Genomic DNA, 23,416 nt, shown 5'->3' with positions numbered 1-23,416 from the left:
CCAGATCATAGCATGGATAAATCACTTGCTCCTTATCATAGACTACATAAAGGGAGGCAAAAACAATCATTAAACAAACACGTTTTCCCTACCAGATTATCCAATAAGATCTTCTCCATGAAAGAATATGAATGAAAATGTGCATTTCACAAAATGCATAGCACCCTCCTACATGGTTCTGCTATTTGCCAGCTCCCCTGATACTCTAAACAGCCTAGAACCAAAAAACGGTCGTCGATGAACATAAATGTATGCACATTTTTTACTGTGGACCAAAAGTAAGAAACTTGCTGCATAAAGCCAAGAAAAGAATTACAGTAGTAGCTTTTGTTAGTTCTTTATTAACATGACGACTTGCTGCGCGAGGAGGCCGGAGGGAGGGAGAGTAGAGAGGAGAGAGACAGGGGTCCCAACCAACTAGGCAACGCCAGGTGTCCTGCGGTAACAAATGAGACCCAGCACTTGTCCCGCCCGCAGTAAAAGCCCCAACCAGACGCCGACAGCCACTAGATGAGGGATCCGACGCCTGAAAAAAAAGATATACATGGCTGGCCTGGCCGCTCGGCTACTTGCAGAGAAATATAGGTTAAAATAAGATCTGCATGTATTGAGAGGCCTCTCCCAGCCTCAAAAGTGGACTTATATAAGTATATTTTAACGTGCAAACTCTAACCCAAGCAGGCGCTCTCTATTATATATATATATATATATATATATATATATATATATATATATATATATATATATATATATATATATATAGTAAAATTGATGGACTTCTTTTTAATTTTTTTATGTAGTTTACATTAGAGTATTTTAGAATGAATATATAAGTATACTCATAGTGATAAAGGAGTATATCTAGTTCATTTACAAGATATATCATAGTATGGAGTATATATTACTGGGAGTACAGACTAGTTTTGCTCTCTCTCTATATATATATACCGTGTTGTTATTCTGTGTTTATGCGCAGCGTATGTGCAGTATGCGCATAGGCATAGAATTACAACTCGCCATATATTATATTGTAACTGCCCACTGACCTAGCATGCTCCCCTTCACCCACCCCGCGGGTCCACTGGATGACCTAACATGTTCCCACCTTGTGAGCAGCGATTTGCAACCAGTTACAACTAGGTGTATAGATGAGTTATAAGATATAGTATAGGGTGATTGCAACCACAGACAGAGCGGTTACAACTATTAGTTGCAACCACAGACAGAGCAGTTACAACTATATGAATGTTGTAACTAGATTATCTACCATGTTGTAAGTGTAATGTTTACCATATTGTAATTGTTTTTAGTTGCATGATGCAATTAATTTGATTTTATTTTTTCATGTTACAACTGTACTGCTTGACCATGTTGCAACTGTAGTGTTCAGAATGTTGTAACTAAAGAGTTCACCATGTTATAACTAAAATGCCTACCACCACCAGAGAACACTGCAGTTCACCATGTTGTAACTGCAATGCACCATGTTGTAACTATATGGACGTAACTCCTTTATGATTCTAAAATTTCATCAAAATATAGCCTTGATGGATCTTATTTTGTTAAGCATATTTTTTTTCCAACAATATGCATCAAACGGATCGAGAATCAGATCTGTGGTTATAGAGATATTGCATTTTATCGATTCGAATCAACAAAAGATTCTCCCAATACAACGCTCTGGCGGGTGGATGATGGGTGACGTGCCACAAGCTGGTTGGCTGGCTCATATTGTTTGGTGCATGTTGGAGGTCGAGTTGTAATTCAGAGTTGTAACTAGCAATTCTTTGGATTGTAACTGGCGGTTGCGGGATGTGCGCAACGCGAATGGTAGCTGCGAATAGACGTAGAATAGCCTCACCGTATATATATTTTAGAGGTGCATTCACTAACCAATTAGTCAACTTATATATATATTAGAGGTGCACTCGTGATAACATGCGTATCTCTAGTTTTAGTCTAATAATATAGTTCTATCCTACTGAAATTCCTCCTAAAAATCCCTATCCCTTAGAGGGGCCATGATGCTATTGGGCAGTGGCGGATCCAGACAAGTAAAGAAGGTAGGGCGAACTTTAAGAAGAAATTAAAAAAATACCTTAATTAAGATAATTGGTAGGCGAGGCGAAAAGATCCCCAACATAAATCGATAAAACCATATGAACCTGCAAAATGAAAAAGAACCGAAAGTAAACATATATGCAATTATGCAAATATACCAAATGTAACCAAAGACAATAGAAGTAATTAAGTATAGAAACTTACGGAATCACAACCACTAATTATGTTTAGAACTAAAAAGCTTAGGCAAATTCATCTTCCTTGTTTTCATGTATTGAAACCGGTTCTTAATGGCATTAGAATCTAGTCTTCTGAATAAATCCCGCTCAATATAACACAACATCAAGTCATTGAGCCAATCATCGCATATCCTATTGCGCAAATCAGTCTTGATGATGTTCATGGCCGAGAAAACTCTTTCAACAGATGCTGTTGCAACTGGTAGTACCAATGCTAACTCAATAAGGTGGTACACCAATGGAAACACAATATGTCTTTGGGTTTCTACCATTTTCGTTGCTAGACTTGCAAGATCATGACAACCAATAAAATCTTTAACTCTTCGAATATGAAGAATGAATGTTTCAAGTTGATCTTTTATAACTGCACGATCGCTGATGGAGAAATCTATGTCATATATCTCTGTAAGTCTAGCAATCTTGTGCACATCAAATTTTGAGAAACTATCTCTTGGATCAAGACAAGAAAAACATATAAGCAACTCTGAAGATAGTTCACTGAAACGATGAGTCATCTCTGTGTTTATAGCATCAAGAGCTACATAAAAGGTGTCAACACGATAATGATGGTCTTCAGTGACACTGATCTTACTTCGCCTTGATTGGCCCCATCTTGGTACTATTTCATCCATATTTGGAATTGGTATCTCATTTTGTTTACAAAATGTTTTGACTTCTGCAAACAATGGCTCCCAACCATGATTCCTCAAGTTAAGCAAACGTGCTTTTACATCAATCAGTAATGACATGGCCTCAACAATATTTTGATCATTTCTTTGCAAGAGTAGAGATAACTCACTTGTAATATGAAAAAATTTCAACATCATCTTCATAATGAACACAAAGTTGAAGCTCTCCATTATTCTCATCAAACCACCCGCTGATGTTGGATTTCGGGCATCTTCCTGCACAAGCCCTAGCACCTCTATCACTGCAACCCACATGGATTCAATACGGATTAAAGTTTTGTAATGAGAACCCCATCTAGTATCCCCGGTCTGGCTAAGTTAGTTTCTTGATGTTTCCCTCTTCCAGAAAAAATATCACCGCTATCTAACTTGGCCAATAAGTTCTCATGGTGCTTGCTAGATAATAAATCCTTCCTCTTGCAAGATGCACTAGTTGTGATCACAATCATATTAACATATTCAATGAACTCATGAATAGATGTGCAACTACCTACGACAGAAACGACTACCAATTACAATTGATGTGCAAAACAATGGACATAGAAAGCATATGGGTTCGCATCTCTAATGGGTTCTCAACTCATCATTTCACCTCACACTGACTCTGCTGTTCGTGGACTGCCCCTGCATAGCACAGCACGCATGCACGGCCGCACTCCGTAGTCCACAGCACAGCACGCACGCATGCCCGCAGCGGCGCAGCCTGCCCGCTACCCGGTGCCCGCCGCAGGCTCACCACCCGCGCCGCGCTCATGGCTACCGCGCCTGCCCGCCCGCCGCACTCTAGGCCGCGCTCCCGCCGCGCTCACCCGCCCGCCCACCCGCCGTCGCCCGCCACGCTCGCGAGTCGCGGCCGCCCGACGCCCCGACGGCCGAGGCTTGCCCTTCGCGCGTGGCGCGCCTGTCGGTGTATTCAGAACCAGGGGTCCCTAAGTCCCGAGACCAGGCCGGCCATCCGCCACATGTCACCACCCTGCAAGGTAAGAAGAAGCTAAGTACCGGGAGAAGGTGCTCGGGGCCGCCGCCTCTGGTTCCCGAGCACCCTAGTTCCCCGATGATCCGCAGAGCCCAAATACCGGGAAGGAAGTGCTCGGGAGAGAGTGCTCGGGGCTGCACGTGGCAGCTCCCGAGGACTCGGTGCCCCGAAGGTCCCACCGAAGTGCTCGGGAGAGAGTGCTCGGGGCTGCACGTGGCAGCCCCCGAGGACTCGGTGCCCCGAAGGTCCCACCGAAGTGCTCGGGAGAGAGTGCTCGGGGCTGCACGTGGCAGCCCCCGAGGACTCGGTGCCCCGAAGGTCCCACCGAAGTGCTCGGGAGAGAGTGCTCGGGAGAGAGTGCTCGGGGTTGCACGTGGCAGCCCCCGAGGACTCGATTCCCCGAAGATCCTCCCAAAGTACTCGGGAGAGAGTGCTCGGGGCTGCACGTGGCAGCCCCCGAGGACTCGGTTCCCCGAAGGTTCGCGCAAGATCACTCGACGACCCGAAGGGTCCCGTCGTCAGGGTGTCATCCGGTCAAAGGCCCAATGCCGCATTTAATAGGCACGCGCGGCCTGACATCCTGACATCCTGACATTCTCAGCTGCCCACGCCCTAGTGTCAGACCCTGCCATGCACTGGCAGGGGGGCGTGGGTCCATTAAATGCACGGGTCCCGTCCCGTTTCACCCGGGTGCCTCGGGATAACGTTGCCAGAATCGACGCGCTCTGCCAGCCACCCTGCCCTAGTAGAAAGACAAGACAGGGTGGGCGCACCGGGCACCTCTGAGGCTGCCCGGTGGGCCCCCTTTATGGCGCCTGGAGGCTTCCACAGTGGCGGGTGGTCGGATGCGCGCCGCATTTCTCCACCGCCCCTGTCACTTCGCCAAGACGAAATGATGACGCCTTTCTCCGTGGCACCTTGACATTCGCATCCCCTCTTTCCCATTCAGGATATGTCGAGGTCGGCGCGCCTATAAAAGGAAAGAATGAAGAGCACGTAAAGGGCAGTGGGTGAAGAAGAGGACGCAGACGCTCAAACCCGCTCAAGCCAAGCTAGAACACGAGAGCCTCAAGCTCTCAGTAGGTCTCTCTCTTGTAATCAGATACATCCTTGAAGAATTCCCTTGAAGGGCAGATATAACACTCACACAGGAGTAGGGTGTTACGCCTCCGTGCGGCCCGAACCTGTCTAAACCCCAGTGCACCCATTTTTCTCCCGTCAGGGCGATCATCTCCCACCAGCCATTGCATTTGTTTCCGTTCCCGCTTATTTCCCAACAAGCTTATCCAGGATCATCCCCCCGGCCGAATCTCTAAAAAGGGGTCTCTCGGGATCCCTGCGACAGGAGTTCATCCTCCGACAGCGCCTGCCCGCCCGACGCCCATCGCGGCAGCCGCGCTAGCGCCCAGCCTGCCCGCCTGGTCGCCTGACGCCCCACCTGGCGCCTGCCCTGCCCGCCGCAAGCCTGCAACCAGTCCGCAACACGCACTCGGTAGTCCTCAACACTGGAACACCACAGTAGCTAGTAGGGAGATTAGGGTTGCTGAATTTGTGGGCTGCAAATTGTGTGGGCCTAGGCCACTCGACTAATGGGCCTCACGGGCCAGGAGCTCGGGTGGCCGCCCAGGCTCGCCCTGGCGGTGGATCCGCCCCTGCTATTGGGGACACATGCACCAGAAAAGAGATCAATAAGTTTCAAAATGCTTTGGCCATATGTCAAGTATGAGCAGCACTATCGCGCTATCAGAAATCATACATTCTACTCGGAAACTTAATTACAAACTATCAATTAAGTCAATATTCTAAGCTTAACTACACCAAATTCTACAATTCAAAATAAATGCGGAGCACTCCAGTACACGGTTTTAACTTTGAATCCTATAATTCATACTTTGACGTCGGATTGGAAATTCCAAACTCTGAGCTCAAAGATTTTAATTTCCACGATCGGACCTGGGGAAATCATGTATATTCGCATTTGCCAACCTCTGTATGGGTTCTAGTTGTTGGACCTTACTGTCAACAAAAATCATTTGTTTTTTTACCCAGATGCTTAATATATATTTTTGGCGTGACTTTTGCACAATCACATGGAAAACTCCCAAACTTATTGTCGATATCGGCCAAGATGCACAATAAGTGTTGAATGGTTGGAGCATGTCTTCTTTCTCTCGTGATCGTCATGTTTTTTCTGCTCTTTGTTGCACCACATCGCCTCTCGTCGATTCACACCCCACCCTCTTTCCCGTCTCGGCCACCGGCTCCGCTCCGCCATCGCTAGTTGATGTGGCAGTACTAAGCTAGTAATTAATCTCCCCTACCATCATCACCATCCACCACCCTTATGCCACCCATGGCTCGCATAGACACACCACAGCCCATGACCTTTCCTCAAAGCCCTGGGGCACTGCAACCCTGAATCCTAATCCCCGTAACCCCGACCTCTGGCCGATATTTTTTGACTGCTGGAACGGAGTAGCTTTTTTCTCTAGTGATGCGGATGGATAGTCCAATGATTGTATGGGTTCTGGTTGGGCCGGGCCGGGCCGGGCCGGGCCGGGCCGGGCGACATGGACCAAAACCCAAGCAGAGCAGTTGGTTGAAGTGGGCCACCTCCGGCAGCAAACGAAGCCACGAAGGAGGGGCAGGGGAAAAAAAACAAACAAAGGAAGAAGAGAAGGCAGCGAGCCAGATCTCGCGGCTGCGACAGCCACCGTCGCCAGATCAGACCCGAAAGCCGGAGCTCGAGCAATCAATCCATCGGAGGAGCAGCAGCAGCAGCAGATCCCGAGTGCAGAAGAGGAGAAGCAGCCAAGGCGAAGGGAGACGCCGGCGACGAAGATGCTGCCAACGACGGCGTCCAAGGGGCGCGGGGCCTCCCGCTCCGCCCAGCCGCTCTTCGGCCCCTACCTCCGCCGCATAGTCAAGGTCCGGGCTCTCGGCCTCGCTTCCGCTCCATCTCTCTAGCCTCCTGTGCTCCGCCTTACCATCTGACGTCACGCAAGGGCGGCTACGGGTTGGCGAGTTAGCGGGGTGGGGTTTGCTGCAATCCGTGGCGTGGCGTGGATGGAGGCTGGGAATTCTCGTTAGGGTTTTGTTTCCTCAGGGAATGCCGAGGATCTAGTGCGGGTGCGGATTTCGTGGATTTGTGTCGCTCTAGGAAGCTGAGGTGCGAGGTGAGGTTTTGGATGATGCGCAGGTGTCCGAGTCTGCTTAGAAACAAAATCCATCTGGATTTCCTGGCTGCCCTTAGGTTGAGTTTATACATTCCTTTGCACAATGACCTAGCACTTGGTAGTATATGTTGTTAATGTGGCCTTGCAGTATGAGTTGGTGCATCAATCGGATCAATACACCGTATGGGTTTATAGATCACTGATGCTTGTATCACTTCTTGATTGGATTCACGACTTCTAAGTGCTAACCTCCAGCCCTCCATTTTAGATGTTAGGCTATTGTGTAGTGGATCTGACAAGTTGGCACATTTTCTAACTGATACTGGGATTCATAAACAGGTCATGTCGCCCAAATCTGTGCATTTCTTCTGCTCGGTTCAATCTTAGCAATAGTTGTAAAACTACTGGACCTCAGTTCAATTCACTACAGTCATGTCAACGCTATGGCCATGTCTTTCTGATTTTCTGTCATTGAAAATCTGAACTTTGAGTTCAGTGAATGCAGCGACAAGTTTTTATGACTTCCTGCACTTGTGGTCTCCATAGAACGTGGAAAAGAAAACAAATAGTTCCGGGAAAAGAAAAGAAAAGTCACTTTTGAACCTTGTTTATGTACAAGTTTTCTGGTATTGGTACTAAATATTACATCATATGCTCAAAGCAACTTGTGCTTGCTCACGCGCTCTTTTAATATCCATGTACCTTCCATTCTTACGTATGGATATCTGAAAAGTAATATAATATTGTTCTTATTGACAGTGGCAACAAATGGATATCGAATACACATTTTGGCAAATGGTCTATCTCTGTACTTCACCAAAAGTAGTGTACGCATTCTGCACTCAGTTCAGTTCTTAATTGTTTGTATTGGTTCTTTTGTCACATTGAATCTTTCTGTAAATATTGTCGGTAACACAAAAACTTTGGCACAATTATGAACTGATAATGGTATCATAGAGCTTCTCGGTTAAACTTCTTTAATGGAATTTCTCAATGCTAATTTTGGGTACACAGAACTTGCTAAGTTGCAATTGAAATATATTTAGATTATGCAGTACCATCTTTAAGGTCTAACTGGTACTGAAACGAAATGCTTGATTAAAAACCTGGAAAACTACACTTAACCCAGAAGGTCACGAACCAGCACCTCCAAAAGTCCTATTGGACCACCCACCTACAAGTGGACCTACCCTGAGCCCTGACACTCCTGTGCCTGCAGTCAAAGGTTAGCTAGCTTGTTTTTGGTAGGATGAGGGATACCTTCCCTGATTCATGCAACCATTTTAAAAAGAATTGCCTTGTTGTATTTTTTTTCGCAATACCCCTCTTAAGTGTGATTAAGCATCTGACTGGCGTTTGTCTATTTCTGTGCATGTTACTATCTGGAAGACAGATATCAGCACACCAAGTATCACAAGCGTACGTGTTCCACTTTTACCTTTCTTAGTACCAGTTGCTATATCGCCTGCCAATAGAATTCATTATATAAATAAAACATCTTAAGTTATCCCTTGTTTTGATGATCATTTTGTCGTGATGTTAGTGATATTTCATTTCTTTTTTTTTTGGACATAATATTTCTTCGTGAATACAAAGTTGGTTTTATGTTATGTTTTGCTATATGCTAGACCATCTGATATTACTGATATTCTCTTATGAAGAGTTGCTACTTCAGGATCTTGATAAGGATCGTTAATTTTCTTTTGGTTTTGACAATTAACTCTTTGGGTACATTGTTTCAAAGAGTGGGTGATTGAATGTACTTGAATATCTTATATCATTTATTTGATTGAGCACCAAATCCCTCACCACCATACATTTTTTTTCTTTGTGCACATTTCCTTTGTATTTAGCAGTCGCAAATTCGCATTGTAATTTAGCTGATTGTTGAAAGACCAAACATATTCCAATGTGTCATGTTCCTTTTTATCATGGAGAAGTTGATTCATAAGTATTATGTTGTTTATACTAAATTCTAATACATACTGAGGCAGATTATTCTAAGAAGAACATGACTGCTCTATATGCAAAGAATTTGGATATCGTCACTCCCACTTGTTCACTGTGTTTCCATAATCATTCTATGGCAGCTAGCCAAGAGAAAGATGCTATAATGACCTTAATTGTGATCATTTGCATGAGCACTATGGTTTATTGAACTCACCTTTGTTGAGCTCGTACTGAGTTCACTATGCAACTGATCCTTGATATAAAAATTATGTGCCTTCTGATCTTTCCCTGACTTTTGATATGCTCTTTTGGGATTTGTGTTTGTCAATACTATGCCTGTCTCCTATCTGCTTTGCATTCATTATTATTGTGATTCCTGATTTCTCTTGCCCATACTTCCAGAAACAAAGAACCAGTGGGCTCGGGATGATCCTGCATTTGTTGTCATTCTAATTCTTTTCCTGGTGTTTGCAACTTCAGCTTACTGTGCAGCGTAAGTTCTTTATGATCTTCTAATGATAATGTTACCTTTGTAATTGCTGTCCGTACAAATAAGTATCTTGATGATAGTTCGAACTTCAAATATCTCTTTTGTTTGTGATTTGGATATACTCACATGAATACATGATTGTTTATGGATTATTCGACATTAAATGTTCCTTTTTTTTAATAAATTATCTTCTTTTGTAAATTGAAATACACTTGTCTTTGCTCTATAGGTTCGGAGAGAGTGCCTCACATGCTGCTCTAACAATCATTTCGGTTGTGCTTATCCATTTCTTGTTTGCTGGGATAGTTTTGGCCACACTTTGCTGGTAAGTCTCTGATGTCGTAGTGCTCCTGCTCCATGCCTTCATGGAACTTAATGACAACATTAATACAATCTTCAGTAATATGTGAACTAATGTGTGAGCTAGATCGTGAGTTATATTAGTCACCATTAATGCCTTCTTACTTACTAGCTTCAAGGTGTTACCTTAACATGTCTAGTGCTATTGACAAATGAAGTAAAAAAATTCTTCAGCTACAAATGATTAAACATATATTCAATAGGTTCCATCAAAGCTTGCTGTCTCGGGATATTGGTTGCATGGGCCTGCAGTGATACAGTCTAAGTTTTGTATTGCTTCTAGAATTTTACTCCAAAAACATAGCTGCTTTATAGGTTTTACCCTACATTTTCATGCCTATGTTCTATTTCTGGTCTACTCTTGATGTTCCACTAACGGATCTGTTGAAATACATGTTCATTCCTGTAAATTGGGAGTCAGAATTATCATCAGCTTTACTTTGATGCAGGTTTCTTACAAATTCTTACTTGAGAGAGGAACCTAACAGCCATGTCGTTGAACAACGTGTCGAGTGGTAATTTTCCTATCTTCTGTCACTCACAAATTTTCTCCTGAGTTTATAGGGGATATACTGTTTTCTCTTTACCATTTTATGAACTTTTGACACATTTCAGTTAACAGAAACATCTGTTCTGTGAATATTATGTTTTCATAATTCATAATTTCCATAGGAGCTAACTTGAAAAGAGTTGTAGTTTTGTTCATTGTTATGGTCTATTCTTTGCCCTGTGTGCTAGCCTCCCTTTTTTTGGCCAGATATACATATATCACTGCCATTTGATATTACTTGTGTGATGCTAGTCTAGCTCATTGCTTTTTTAATTAACAACAAAACTTTTGTGATTGTGATTACAACTTATTTATTCACTGCTTTGTTCTTAAGGTCACGGTCAATCTCAGTAACAGTGCAAAAACAAAATTTCTTGCAGGCTATATGCATTTGATGTTCACTGTAACTCATTCTTTCCTGCATTTGTCATCCTATACGGTAATATCCAGATTTCTGTCTATTTGAACCTTACTTGCAGCGTGTATGATATCTCATCTGACAAGTATCTCTTCTCAGTGGTTCAATATTTTCTATCGCCTCTATTGGTCGCACATGGCTTCTTTCCAGCTCTGTTGTCGAACCTACTTTTCATGGTGGCAATTTCTTACTATCACTACTTGAACTTTCTAGGATATGATGGTATGATTTCGTTTTAATCTTTTTCGGAAACTTCGTTGCTTTTATATCTCCACACTTTGTGTCTTACAAAAATTTAATATTTGGCTGCAGTTCTTCCATTTCTGGACAGAACAACATTTTTCCTGTACCCAATTGGGCTTGTCATCATCCTGTCTCCACTTAGTAAGTGCATTTTTGTGCTGCGTTTAATTAAATCCTGACAATTGTCTCACACGTTCCTCTTGCCTTGCAGTGATACTGATTGGGTTCAATCCAACAAGATACTTTCTAAGCTTGTACTTCGGTTAAGGCTGACGACTAGGATGCCAAGTACGAGAAAAATATGGTGACAGAACTAATGGAAGATTTGATACATACTTTATGAAGTAGCCTGTTAGATCTCTGGTTTGAACTGGAGGCGAACTAGGTTCAGAAAAGCTCGGAGCATTCTTTGAATGTATCAAGTGCCTGCGGCAGGCCACCCTTATAAGAGCCTTTTGATTGGTATCCGTTTTTGATGTCATCTTGTTCATAATGAGCTGTTTTCTTTTATTTGGGCCCAGTGACCAATCTATAATTTTAGTGTGAACTATAGTCTATTGTATCTCATTGGCATCAAAATTGCACGTACGCTCTACCATCATCGTTGATCTCTTGCGAAGTTTTTAAGCAGCGTCACACCTCGCAACCCAGCACTCTTGCTTAGAGTAAGTTTGCTACTATATTCGATGTGTTCTAAGATACTTTCCTTGGGCTTCCTGATCAAAATAACTTCATTTGTGCGTGCGTGAGTTTGTTCCTTTTGAAAGAATATGAGGAAATTTTTAGTGCAAACAAACCATTCAGTATAAAGATGTAAATATTGATTTTGGTCTGTCCGATCTTGATAGGAAGACAGCTCTCTCTCTCTTATCATCTCACTTGATATGTATTGATTTTTGATAGGGTTGTTAGGGTTTTTTTTTTTGGTTTTTATTTGCAAAAATGACCTTGGTAGGATTGTGAAGATGTCTTCAGATCAGGATTGGACGGATGAAAATTAATGTTTGCATCTTTGCTTTGAATTGCTTTTTCGCACCAAAAATTTCCACAGAATATATATATTCTATTTCTTGGTTGTTCCCCCTAATCTAATGTCGTAATTAGCCCATTGGTAAAAGTCATTAGGGGTTACCTGTGACCGGGGGACTAACCATAAAATTGGCAAGGTCATAGATCAGATTAGGAGTATAACTACTATGACTTTTTTAAAAGATATTAACCTGTAGACATCTTTAAAAGTTCAACAACTAAAACCCTAATTTACAGAGATGTTAATGGAGAATTCTTTGTTGGGGAATGGTTTCCCATTCTATCTCTGGACGAAAGAAAATTCTCCATTCCTGTCCTTATCCCCACTCACATGAAATATTTTCTCTCCATCACCATCCCCGTGTGGGGAATGGGGATCTGACGGAGAACTCGTCTCTGCTAACAATTGAATGGATGGACTTAGGATGAGTGGTTGGGTGCTAGGCTGCTAGCCGATTAGGCCCTGCATGAGGTGGAGTGCAAGACATTGAATGAATGTGTCGTACACAATTACATATACATATATGCATACATAAGTATTATGGTCTAAACGGGTTCCCGCGGAGAAACGGGGAAAGGGAATGATTCCCCATACCTATCCTCGTTAGACCTGACGGGGATCATTTTTCTACCATTTGTATCTCCGCGAGGAATGAAATCTCTCCATCCCTATTGTGAGGAACGACAATGTAGTAAGAGATGGTGAATTAGGACACCTAGAAATTAATGGCTCAAAAACTTTACAAGATAAATCTATCTCAATTTTTATCTAAATATACTCTAGGTTTACCTAGTGTCTCTACTCTACCGCTAAAGAGAATTGTAACCTACTCTAGCTAAGTAAATTGTAAGTATGTAAATGCGAAAACGTAAATAAGATAGCGAGATAAACTCAGCATAAATGATTTTTATCTCGTGGTATCGATGACATGAATGCCACCTATAGTCCACGTTGAAGCTCCACCGAGGATACACTCCTGGTTGGCACCCGGTTATGACTCTTAAGCCACCAAACCACCAAGGCAATATCTCACCACTAACCTCTATTCTGGTTACTTGCCTCTGTGTCCCCATACACATATCTTACCGCCGCTCCACACCAAGTCAGAGAATCAACAAACTTGAGGCATCAAGGCCCAAGATGCCCGTGAGTTACCAAGACTCTAAGGTGTCGACATACCTCTCGGTACAAGCTAGGATCACCCCTTGATCCTTTCTTCAAACTGCAGCACCTATCTACAACCCAATATAGACCTATAAGTATTAAACACTCTCTAATCTTGTGTTTAATTACCTTGGATGATTACTTTAAGCGTTTTAGTGGCTTGGATGTCTTCTCAAGTGTGTATGAGCTTCCTTTTAACTCCAGCAGCATGTCATACCTTCAAATGACCGAGTGGAGGGGTATTTATAGCCTCAAATCCGCTAACTAGCCATTTTCCCAATGGGTCAGAAAAGCTGTTAACACCGGATGATCTGGTGAAAATAATAGTACTAACACCGGATCATCAGTTAAGTACAATCTCAGAAACTAGCCGTTGGAACTCCACTCAATGCCTCTGGACACTCTGATGTGCCTTCAAATCCATCACCGAACATTCCGGTGAGTTATTTTGAGTCATCCGAACCTTTGTAGCCTCTCTGTGTAAAATGGTTCGGTGCATTCATCTTCAGAACACCGGACCTTCTGGTGGGTTGTTCTTCATTCTTCAACGCTTGCAGTCACCTCTGCAAGAAATGCTCTGATGCTATAATCTGGTATACACAAACTAAGCACCGAACCATCCGATAGGTTGATCTTCAGTCTTCTACACTTGTATTCTTCTCTGCAGAAAATACTCCGGTGTTATCCAGTGCAGATCACTAGACCATCCAGTGAGGTCCTCAGCATCCCCTCCCCTTTGTCAGAAATACTCCGATGAGTTCAACACATAGAGCAACGGACCATCCGTTGAAGTCAACAGTCTTCACTTTGCCTCTGGACAAAATACTCTGGTGAATTCAACCCTTTAACACCGGACCATCTGGTGAGGTCAATTCCCCTAGGACTTCTCTAATTCAATCAAATTTTATTCCAACTACGGTGACTTCTTGATGTATTACATCCATGAGACCTACTAACATATATTCTTTACAAACATATTAGTCTCAATGACTATGTTATCATTAATCATCAAAATTACAATCATAACCTAATAGGATCATTTTCTCTACAATCTCCCCTTTTTTAGGGATTGATGACAACACTACCAAAGTAAGTGGTAAATAATAAATGATACCAATCGTAAAGAGTACAAAGTCTTACTATATTGCTTGGGTGCATGTTCTTACCATTTAGTCTCCCTTTGTTGTAACTCCCCATTTCTCCATTGCCACTATCTCTCTTTATCGACCCATACAAGAACTTCTCCCCTTTGTCAACCTAGGTGCCTCGTGTTGCTTCTTGTACCTTCTTGTTCTCCCCCTTTGTCAACTTCAGTATTCCTAGATATCTTGTATCTTGCTTCTTGCTTTGGTCATTAAATTTCTCCCTATTTGTCAACAATCTCAAAAAGGGCTACAAACATATATTGAACTCAAGGAAAAACATTAGAACACATGAGAGAGCTTCATAAATCACGATCTAATAAAATGATATCAATTAAAAAGATATACCAATTGTAAGGATATGAGACATTGATATCAATTGAAACAGACAAACAAGGATCATAATTCATGAAACTCACATGATATAATCTAAACTCCCCTTTTATGTGTGCATATATATAAGGAGACCCACTTATGAATACCACTTGTAGAAATGTAGCAATATATGCATATCTAGATAATAAGTCGAGGTAGGAGGTTTAAGTCATATCATGCATGGAGGTAGCTTAAATGTACAAATGAATTGATAATAATACCAATTAAAGTTTTTAAGCATTGTTTACATTTGAGGATGTGTTGATTTCTCCGTGAAACTACAAAAGATACATATAGCAACACATGTTAGTCTCAAAATTACAACTCATAGAATATACTCCCCTTAAATGTGTACATACAAGTGTTGAATACTTACGAGACACATACATTTGTTATTAATAACAATGGGCATTTATCCAATAGATTCGATCATGACACATAAAAGATACCAATTGTGAAACTAGTGCTATGAAAGAAACTTACAATTAATAAACTATGTAGATTACTCATAAGAAAGAGAGAAACACAAGCAATCTAACATCTGAAAATCTACACTAGCCATTGCAATAAGTTAAAATATGCACATGCAATCCTAGCTAAGGCAAATGAGCTATAACAATTGAAAGATTTTGCATCTAACACCATTACCTTTTTACTTATGGATAGGGATTTGGGTATATGATGATCATGATCTTCATCAAAGCGTTCGATCTTATATACTTAGCTTCTTTGCTTGAACCTTCATTTTATTTTGTGAGCCAAGTCTCCAAATCCTATAGCCGCCTTGGGCTTTAAGTCTTCTTTAGAACCTAAACCGATTCAGACCCCTTCATATTAGTGATGACTTTCTTAGGCACCCAAATGGGCTGGTTCCACCCCTAGTCCTTTCTCCCAACCATATGTGCAACCACTTTACCATTGTTCTTTTTCTTGAGCTTGTAGTAGTTGCTCTTAGTCTTGGTCTTATAGTTGGGCTTGGTGTAGGTATTGGAGGTCTTGTTGGAGAGGTTTATGATCTTCTTCTTCTCTTTGATTTCCTTCTTGATTTGCTTTTATTGGAAGGATTTGTGATCTTCTTGATGACATTTGAAGCATGTTATGGTGGATCTCTCCGCAAGCTTCTTTACCATGGTAGCATGGTTATCTTTAGGATGTTGGACATAGTTCTTGACCTTTAATTTTGCCATATTCTTCTTGAGCTTTTCCACTTTTTGCTTGAGCTCACCATTTTCTTGTGCAACTAGTTCATTAGATGGTTCTACAAGAATATTCTCAACATATATCTCATTGCAAAGGGGTGAGCTAGATAAATCAATTAAATCATCACAAGAAGTGGAAGCATCTACCTTTTGATTGAAATTAAAAAGAGAGATAGATTGCTCTTAAGGGGCCTTAGATTGAGATTCAATGCACTTAAATTTTGCTTTAAGTTCTTCATGCTCTTTATTTAGCAAATTGAATTTGCTCAATAATTGCTCATAATTAGAAACAAAGGTAGTGTAAATGTCATTGAGAGCATTGAATTTCTTAAGTTTTTTAGATTGTTTCTTAAGGGCCTTTTGTTTCTCATTGATCAAATTAAAGAGTTTATCATAGGAAGGTGAATCCTCATCGTATTCATCATCACTTACATTGCTATTTATACCTTTGGTCATAAGGTACTTATGTGATGACTTGCGCAATGACGACTTGCATGATGATGACTTTAAAGAAGAGATTCTCTTCGAGGAGTGAATGGTGAAGCTTTCATCACTTGAGCTTAAATCTTCATCTTCGCTCACCCATCTTCCCATGCTTACAAATACTTTGGCTCTTCCCCTTGTCTCCCTCTTGCTCTTGGTCTTCTTCTCCTTCTTGATGTGATCAATTATTTTGACCAAGTCTTTCATGGAGATTCAGTGATCAATCTTAGCATTGATCTTCTTGATATTCTTCTCCACTTGAGAGATGAGCTTGGAAACTTCAGGGTCCATTTCTTCATCACTTATATTTGCTCCTTTATTTCTCTCTTCATCTTCATCTTCATCTTCATCATCTTCGCTTGAACTTGACTCTTGCTCTTGCCACCTCATCTTCGCCTTCATGTATGGGCATGTTGCTTGCTTGCTTATGAGAGTAAGGTTCTTGGTATCGGATGAGGAAGAGACTTCCACCCCTATATTCATGGTCATCTCATGGACGGTGATCTTGCCGAGCACTTAACTTGGAGTCATCTTCTTGATGTTGTCGTTGTCGTAGATGACGAAGACTATCAACTTGTATTTTGGAAGAAGAGCTTGAAGTATTCTTCTCACTACTTGTTCATCGTTAATTGGCGTCAAACCTATCTTATTGATCTCATAACAAGAATATTTAAACATGAGTACATGTCATGAGCACTTTCATGGGTAAATTGTCTAATGCTATTGAGATTAGTAACAAGCACATGATATTTCTCATTGCGCACATCCTTTGTGCCTTCATGTATTTTAATGAGAATATTCTAAATATCATATGCATTGGTGAGAGAATAAACACGATTAAATGTATCAATATTTAATGATGATAAAAGGATACTCTTCGCCAATGCATCTAATTGCCTCTCCTTATCAGTAATGCGAGGTCTCATCCCTTCCTCGGTGGCCCTTCAAACATCTAAACCTTTAGCTTACGAATAATAAGTCATTAGAATTTTCCAACGAAGAAAATTAGTGCTGTCAAAATGTGGAGCGCTATGGGTATCCATCTCAATGCCTGACGTTACAACTTTAGGATGTTAAGCCCATCAAGAGCACGAGGCTCTGATACCAATTGTGACAAACGGTGACGTCCTAAGAGGGGGTGAATTAGGACACTTAGAAACTAATAGCTCTAAAATTTTTATAAGATAAATCTATCTCAATTTCTATTTACATGTGCTCTAGTTTATCTAGTGTGTCTACTCTACTGCTCAAGAGGATTGTAACCTACTTTAGCAAGGTACAAGTATGTAAACACATAAACGTAAATAAGGTAGAGAGACAAACTCGGCATAAGGAACTTTTATCTTGTGGGACCGATGGCATGAATGCCACCCCTAGTCCATATTGGAGCTTCACTAAGGATACGCTCTCGGTCGACACCCGGTCATGACTCTTGAGCCACCAAGCCATCAAGGTAAAACCTCAAGCCGGATGAGCCACCAAGAAACAAAGGTAACGTCTCACCACTAGCCTCTCTTCCGGTCACTTGCTGCCGTGATCACTTCGAAGCTTGAGCTACCAAGGCAAAGGTCTCCGCGTCCCCTTACACGTGTCTTGTCGTCGTTCTACACCAAGTTGAAGGGTCAACAAACTTGAGGCACTAAGGCCCAAGATGCCGGTGAGTCACCAAGACTCTAAGGTGACGGCGTACCTCTCGGTACAAGTTAGGATCACTCCTTGTTCCTTTCTTCATGCTACATCATCTAGCTACAACTCACTCTAGGCCTATAAGCACTAAACACTATCTAATCTTGTGCTTAATTGCCTTGGATGATCACTTTAAGCACCTTAATGGCTTGGATGTCTTCTCAAGTATGTATGAGCTTCCTTTAGCCTCCAACAACATACCACACTTTCAAATGACTGAGTGGAGGGGTATTTATAGCCTCAAACCTGTTAACTAGCTGTTAGTTGTTTTCTCAACAACTCAGAAAAGTTGTTAACACCGAATGATCCAGTGAGAATAGTAGTACTAACACCGGATCATCCAGTGGGTACAACATCAGAAACTAGCCGTTGAAACTTCACTCAATGCATCTGTGAACACCAAACACTTTAGTGTGCCATCAAATCCATCACCGGATCTTCCGGTGAGTTATCTTGAGTCATTCGAGCCTTTGCAGCATCTCTGTGTAAAATACTCTAGTGCATTCATCTTTAGAGCACCGGATCTTCTGGTGGGTTTTTCTTCATTCTTCAATGCTTGCAGTCGCCTCTGTAAAAAATGCTCCGATGCTATAATCCAGTGTGCACAAACCAAGCACTAGACCATCCGATGGGTTGATCTTCAATCTTCTGCACTTGTATTTTTCTCTGTAGGAAATACTCTAGTATTACCCAATACAGATCACTAGACTATCCGGTGAGGTCCTCAGCCTTCTTCCCCTTTGTCAGAAATACTCTGGTGAGTTCAACACATAGAGCACCGGACTATCTGGTGAAGTCATCAGCCTTCACTTTGCCTCTAGACAAAATACTCCAGTGAGTTCAACCCTTAAACACTGGACCATCCGGTGAAGCCAATTCTCCTGGAACTTCTCTAATTCAATCAAACTTTATCCTGACTACGGTGGTTTCTTGATGTATTGCATCCATGAGACCTACTAACATATATTCTTAACAAACGTGTTAGTCCTAATGATTATATTTTCATTAATCACAAAAATCACAATCATAGCCTAATAGGGCCATTTCGCTACACCCGTCCGCTAATATAGGAATTCCCATGGGGAATCGGTGGTCGGGTCCCCATTGATATCTTTACTAATTCCTCCTTGAGTTCTTGGTATAAACCTTTGTAAGAGGGGTAGGATGCACCTTGAGGTGGAACAAACTTCACTTCAGCGCAAAGAACCATAATTAAGGTGAAATGGATTGGGGTAGGCTCAAGTTTTTGAATTCGCCTGCGGGTTGGATCGAGTGCCCACAAACTCTTGTACCAGCTATTCAATCTCCACTCTCCACTCTCCACTCAGCACATCAGGCCCAATGGCCCATCTGTCGTATGCCTAGCCTTGCCCTTGCCCATCTCCGCTTGAGCCCTGATTGCCTCCTCGGCTCCTTCTCTTCCTCAACACCAAAACCATAACCCTAGCCGTCGCTCTCCCACGATGCCGTCCACCCTGGCTACCGCCGCCATGTTGAACATGAACGGCTCGAAGATGCTCCAGTTCATCAACTACATACCTCATACATATGACAATCCATGATAGCTGCCAGGTCGTGGCCTTGTTGGCAACTTCCGCCGCCACATGAATATCGTCCTCTGCGAATGTGAGGAGTTTCGTCGCCTCTTGTCCTCAAAGTCCTCCAAGACCACTGGCGACCACGAGGAGTGCCACATGCTCGGGCGTGCTTTAGAGATGGCAACGACAACGGTGGAGAGGACACTGATCTCGCTGGAGCTTGAGGCTATGGCGGTGGCACACCAGCATCTACATTGGAACTCGTTTGGGTCCAGCGGCGCAAGCTCATCAAGGTGGGTAATGGCGGCTCGAGCTTGTCAAGGTGGGGAATGATGACACCAAGGCCCACCCGTTGCTTCAGTACCACCAGGTCCACCATAATTCCACCACCTGCAAATTAAACCCAACAAGCACCTAAAGGGTGTGGGTTCGAGTGCCAATTTCCGTCCATTTACCATTTTGGGTTAAGGTCAGTCTGAGGCTAGTGGGTTTTAGATGGAGTATGATTTTGTTCCACCTAGACCTAATCCGACCCATTGTCATCCCTAGTTTGTACGCTATGCCGAGATAGTCTTCAGCATCACAAGCTACAGTCACATATATTCCGTAGCTCATTGTTGCGTCAACTATGCCTCAGTTGATAATTGTGCCTGGGTGAACCTTGTCCCTGATCCACCATAATTCCACCACCTGCAAATTAAACCCGATGGGCACCCGAAGGGTGTGGGTTTGGGTGCTAATTTCCGTCTGTTTACCATTTTGGGTTAAGGTCAGGCTGAGGCTAGTGGGTTCCGGATTGGGCATGATTTTGTTTCATCTAGACCTGACCTGACCTATTGTCATCCTTGGTTTGTACGATGCGCCGAGATAGTCTTCAACATTGCAGGGTACCGTCACATATATTCCATAGCTCATCGTTGCGTCAACCATGCCTCCGTTGATTATTGTGCCTGAGTGAACCTTGTCCCTGATTTCCTGAATAAAGCCCCTGTCATTTGCCCTAAAGATCAGAGTTGTACTGTGTTCGCTTCAGCGTGCTCTGTGTACTAGTATGTAGTTACTGTTAATATACATTTTTAGCTGGTCCTCCCACTGTCTCCGTCCCTGGATATATGTGTTTTTCCTCTGATCCTCAGTCTTCACCTACTGACAAGTGTGATATCAGGTAACAAACTGAAAGGAACAAAGTCTCCTTACAGTGAGAAGGGCCAGGCATTCAATTCCCATATCTCCTGAATTGTTCACATTGCTCTCTTCAGTTCAAGGCTATAATGTACGGAACACGGAATCTAGTTGATGCATTAAGTAACTGTAAAACACTCTTGCCCCAGGTCAAGAGTTTGTGAACTTGCTTTCCTAATCGGAAAGGACTTTCTTTCCTAATCTTAATAATGAAAGGCAACGCTCTTGCTATTTGCGTAGGAGAAAAAAAAACCACGTATGGTTATGCCAGGAAAACACGGGAAGAGCTTGGTTTACTGCCGCCATCGCTGTACCATAGCTCTCCCGTTTGGACTACTATCATCGCCCGTCCCAGGACACACCACCCTCTTGGCGCTCGGCTGCTTGTTTCACCACAATCTCATCAAAAATATTGTCTTCACACTACGTAAGAAACTAGCAAAGGAGACACCATATTAGTGACGGCTGCTCAACACGCATCACTAATATTCATCACTAATGTTTTATTAGTGACGGGTCTAATAAGGACTCGTCACTAATGTCCCTTCTGATCAGAACCAGATATAGACCCGTCACTAATGAGTGGTCATTAGTGATGGGTCGTAACATGATCCGTCACTGATGATAATAGTGATGGGTCAAGTTGTGACCCGTCACTAATGACTAGATCATCAGTGACGGGTCGTAACATGACCCGTCACTGATAATAATAGTGACGGGTCGTTCTAGACTAGTCATTAGTGATGAATCAATTTGTGATCCGTCACTAATTATAAGGTTATCAGTGATGGGCCATCCTATGCCAGTCATTAGTGACGAGTCAACTTATAACCCGTCACTAATAACCAACTCCAATCACTAATGATGGTATTCGCAAATATTTTTTATTTTTATTTTATTTTTCACTTATTTTTTCTCACCTCAGAAACACTAGAATAGGAACTATTGTACATTTCTGTTCAAGTTTAATGTAAGGTATGGCAGGTATGGACACAAGCACGCGTTCTGAAAACGATGTAGAAACTGACGGGGGTGAGAATTCAATCTTTCAAGCCGTTTTTGGCCTCAAAAAATTTTCTGGACTCAAACGAAGTGGGGGAGAAATGGATGTAACTTTTTTTAGATGCCCGTAGAGTAAAAAACGTCAAAATCAGAGTCCGTATGCAAAAGTTATACCCGTTTTACCGAATGCACTCCGAGTCACCTATCAAATTATAACACTCGATGAAATTTGGCAAAATTAGTCATTAGTGACGTGTCATGGTTACGACACGTCACTAATGACCTTCGACAAAGAAGGTTAAAAAGGATAAAATATCCGGTTTCTATCACAACTACGTGATAGCAGAGGTGGTAAGGTGGCTACACGCACAAGTAGGAGGTCATAGATTCGATTCCTATGGAACGCAAACTTGAAAATAATGTAAAATAGTGTGGTTTGTGAGGCATATGATGAGCCTGCATTAGGATGGCTCGGGTGAAAACATAATTTTTTTGACTTTTTTGTGTCCAAAAAATACGAAAAATATTCATCGGTCATTATTGACGGGTCAAGATTAAACCCATCACTAATGTTTAGTCAATAGTGACCGGTCACGGTTACGACCGGTCACTAATGACCTCATTTGTGACGGGTCATCACCCGTCATTGTGGGGAACCGATCAAATAATATTCTAATTAATCACCAGGAGGATCATTATTCATAATCACCATCTCAATGATTAACCAGAATATCATCCCCGTAGTCCTGGCACATGTTTTATACCCAAGAATCAGAACATATGCCTTCCAACATGTACATCACAACATAGCTTAATAAAGAGCGAGTAATAAACATTTATATTACAAGTATTAAGCATGCAATTGATTTCAACAATTTACGATAAAAGCGAGCTAGGAGGAGACAAAACCCCTCAACGCCTAACCACAAAAGAACTACGCAGCAGAATGTTAAACTTAGAGACAACAAAAGAGAACGGCGCCACATGCCCTTAGGCACCGTCTAAAAAATGCCACCTTCAAAGTAGGATGCACTACACTTGCCCGCCACCTTGATCGGCAGGCACGAGGACTGAAGTGCAGACTGAGTCGTTGGTGGCCTTGGAGCAGTCACCATGGCTCCTCACTTCGGATATGCGTAATCACGAGCATAGTGGCCGACACGACCGCAGTTGTAGCATGGACCGCCGGGGCTACCTGTCACGCACACTTGAGAGCCAACGGGTCTTGCAGACTGCCCTGTTGGAGCGGAGAAGGACGGGCGCCGCACCATCCACATCAGTCGTGGAGCTGTCGAGGCCGACATGTGAGATGGTGGAGATTGACTCTCCGTGCGGGCGCGTTGAGAGCTCCTGCCCATGGAAGGCGACGAACCCCTCTTGCGCTTCTTCTCCTCCTGGTGGTTCTTGAGCTTGAACTCCACCATGAGAGATGTGCTCCCCAACCTATTGAAGTCGGTGAACTC

The 23,416-nt window shown here is 42.6% G+C and overlaps 1 protein-coding gene across 1 annotated transcript; it reads left to right on the top strand.

Annotated features, from left to right (window-relative positions):
- The first annotated feature begins 6,630 nt into the window (after positions 1-6,630).
- On the top strand, positions 6,631-11,717 carry LOC133897338 (uncharacterized). The gene is made up of 10 exons (XM_062338038.1): positions 6,631-6,893; positions 7,901-7,968; positions 8,535-8,560; positions 9,494-9,584; positions 9,811-9,906; positions 10,391-10,456; positions 10,872-10,930; positions 11,009-11,131; positions 11,222-11,293; positions 11,364-11,717. The coding sequence occupies exons 1-10, from the start codon at positions 6,807-6,809 to the stop codon at positions 11,417-11,419; spliced, it is 744 nt and encodes a 247-aa protein (XP_062194022.1). The 5' UTR covers positions 6,631-6,806; the 3' UTR covers positions 11,420-11,717.
- Positions 11,718-23,416: the final 11,699 nt, after the last annotated feature.

This window comes from Phragmites australis, chromosome 17, assembly GCF_958298935.1.
Source record: "Phragmites australis chromosome 17, lpPhrAust1.1, whole genome shotgun sequence".
NCBI lineage: Eukaryota > Viridiplantae > Streptophyta > Magnoliopsida > Poales > Poaceae > Phragmites > Phragmites australis.
This window is presented reverse-complemented; position numbering and strand designations above follow the sequence as displayed.